At 54.8% G+C, this 1,862-nt stretch overlaps 1 protein-coding gene across 1 annotated transcript in view; it reads right to left on the bottom strand.

Annotated features, from left to right (window-relative positions):
* Positions 1 to 1,862, bottom strand: part of SPAG17 (sperm associated antigen 17) — a 128,538-nt gene that overhangs the window by 39,771 nt on the left and 86,905 nt on the right. Inside the window, exon 30 of the mRNA XM_004689481.2 lies at positions 573 to 717. Within this exon, the coding sequence (XP_004689538.1) occupies positions 573 to 717 (145 nt within the window). The remainder of the gene's footprint in view (positions 1 to 572; positions 718 to 1,862) is intronic.

Raw genomic sequence — 1,862 nt, 5'->3', positions numbered from 1 at the left:
CTATCTATCTATCTATCAAGAACAGTATGAGAGAGAGTGAACCCATTTTCAATTTACTAGACATTTTAAAATTCCCCTTCCGAGGAGGCCGCCTTAATTTTCGCCCTGACCAGGGGGCTATGACGGTTTCTCCCCCGCTCACTGGCCACTTCCATTGTACTGAAGGTGGCAAAGAAGCATTTATTGCCTTAAGCAAACTGGCAGAAAAGAAGAGGGGGTCAGGCACAGTTTTCTTTCAGAATCGTCGAGGCCAGGCTCTGCAGGCTCTGGGATTCTCTGGGAACATCCCCCAGCTGCGCGGCACCCCCATGCCTCCCCCACCCGCCCCACAACGGGGGTGGCCTCTTGGAAGTGACCTGTCGTGCTGACCAGGCCCTTAGGATCCTTGGCTATCAGCTTTTAGCTGCCACCGACCCGACCACGGGGTTTGGTAGTGGAAACCGACAGGAGCGAGGCCGGCGCCCGGGGAGGTATTTTCCCTCGGCAACGTGCTGGGAAACCCGAGAGGATTCTACCACCTACCCATTCTGAAGGCATCAGATACCGTAGGGCATTTAGAAAATAAAACTCACCCATTTCTGGATCGTCTGGAGGCACAGTCTGATCCTCGAAAACTTGATAGAAGGTGGTGATTCTGGTGCCGTCGGCGTGGTCCACGATCCTAGTCCCGTCCTTCTTCTCCACGATGGTCACTTTGTCCTCCCGAGTGGTCATGACCTGGACACGCAAAGGGACGGCACAGCATTCACCCCAGGCCGCCTTCGGGGGTCCCATCGAATACCCTGGACAGCCTGTAACTGGTCCACCGGAGGCTGTCTGGTCGCGCTTTCTGCTCCAAGCCTCACCACCAGCCCAGACGCCCGGCAAGGCGAGCCACGCGCCAGGGAGGAGGCGGCGGGCAGCGTGGCAAGTCTGCGCTGCGACTTCTGAAATGCTGCTCCCTCCACCCTCAGGTACTTGTGAGTAAAGTTAACGTCAGGACTGGCCTGACCCAGCCCTTCCTGGGAACACGAGCCCAGGTCCTGCCTCCGTGGACACGGCAGGAGGAGAGAAGATCAACGCGGTCTGCTCACGTGAATCCGGGGGCAGCCCCAAGAACCGCGGGCCTCCGCGGAGGACGCAGGCGCCCGCCACAGCCGCAGGCTCCGCGTGGCCGCCAGCGTGTGGCTGAGAAGGGCTGAGCCCAGAAACCAAGGAAGGCACAGGCCAGGCTTGCGCCGCAGACTCAGGGGCGCGACGGTGCGGCGCAAAGGGTGGGAAAGGCCAGGCAAGCCGTAGAAGCGGCCGGCCCTGACCCTGACCACCTCGAGCCCGGCGCCGGCACCTCCTGCACCCGCCTCGGGCACATTGTTAACTCGCCGAGGCCGGGGTCCTCTTCTGTGGGAATGGGTGGGACAAGGCATTTCAGTGAAAACCCAAACTCTAGGTGCGGCACAGAGAGGGTGGTACTGGGCACCCTGGGAGTTTCGGCGTCACCCAACACATTTTCCATCACACCCACTCACTCTGTGGCGATGCTGAATTCTTCAGTTATTTAGGGTGAACACTTCTTACATACACAGCAAGTGCCTTCAAGTTAAGGATTAGGAAGACATTTCTATCACTTCAGGTGCACACAGAACAGCAGGATGAAGTGACTATCTAAAATAAAGTCGCTCATGTATAAAAGACAAGATGTATATATATATCTTGTATATATATAATATATATCTTGTATATATATATATATATATATATATATATATATAATGTCGATAATGTCATTATTTATATGTCTTAGGAATGGTGTGGAAAATTCACGACCTTTCTCTGATTTCCAAAGTTAGCAATTCATCATCCCCTGAGCTGGCCAATAAGCCACA

This window comes from Condylura cristata, unplaced genomic scaffold (assembly GCF_000260355.1).
Source record: "Condylura cristata isolate star-nosed mole 26May11 unplaced genomic scaffold, ConCri1.0 scaffold00026, whole genome shotgun sequence".
Classification (NCBI taxonomy): Eukaryota; Metazoa; Chordata; class Mammalia; order Eulipotyphla; family Talpidae; genus Condylura; species Condylura cristata.
The sequence above is the reverse complement of the archived record's forward strand: the minus strand, read 5'-3'. Positions and strand labels throughout refer to the sequence as shown.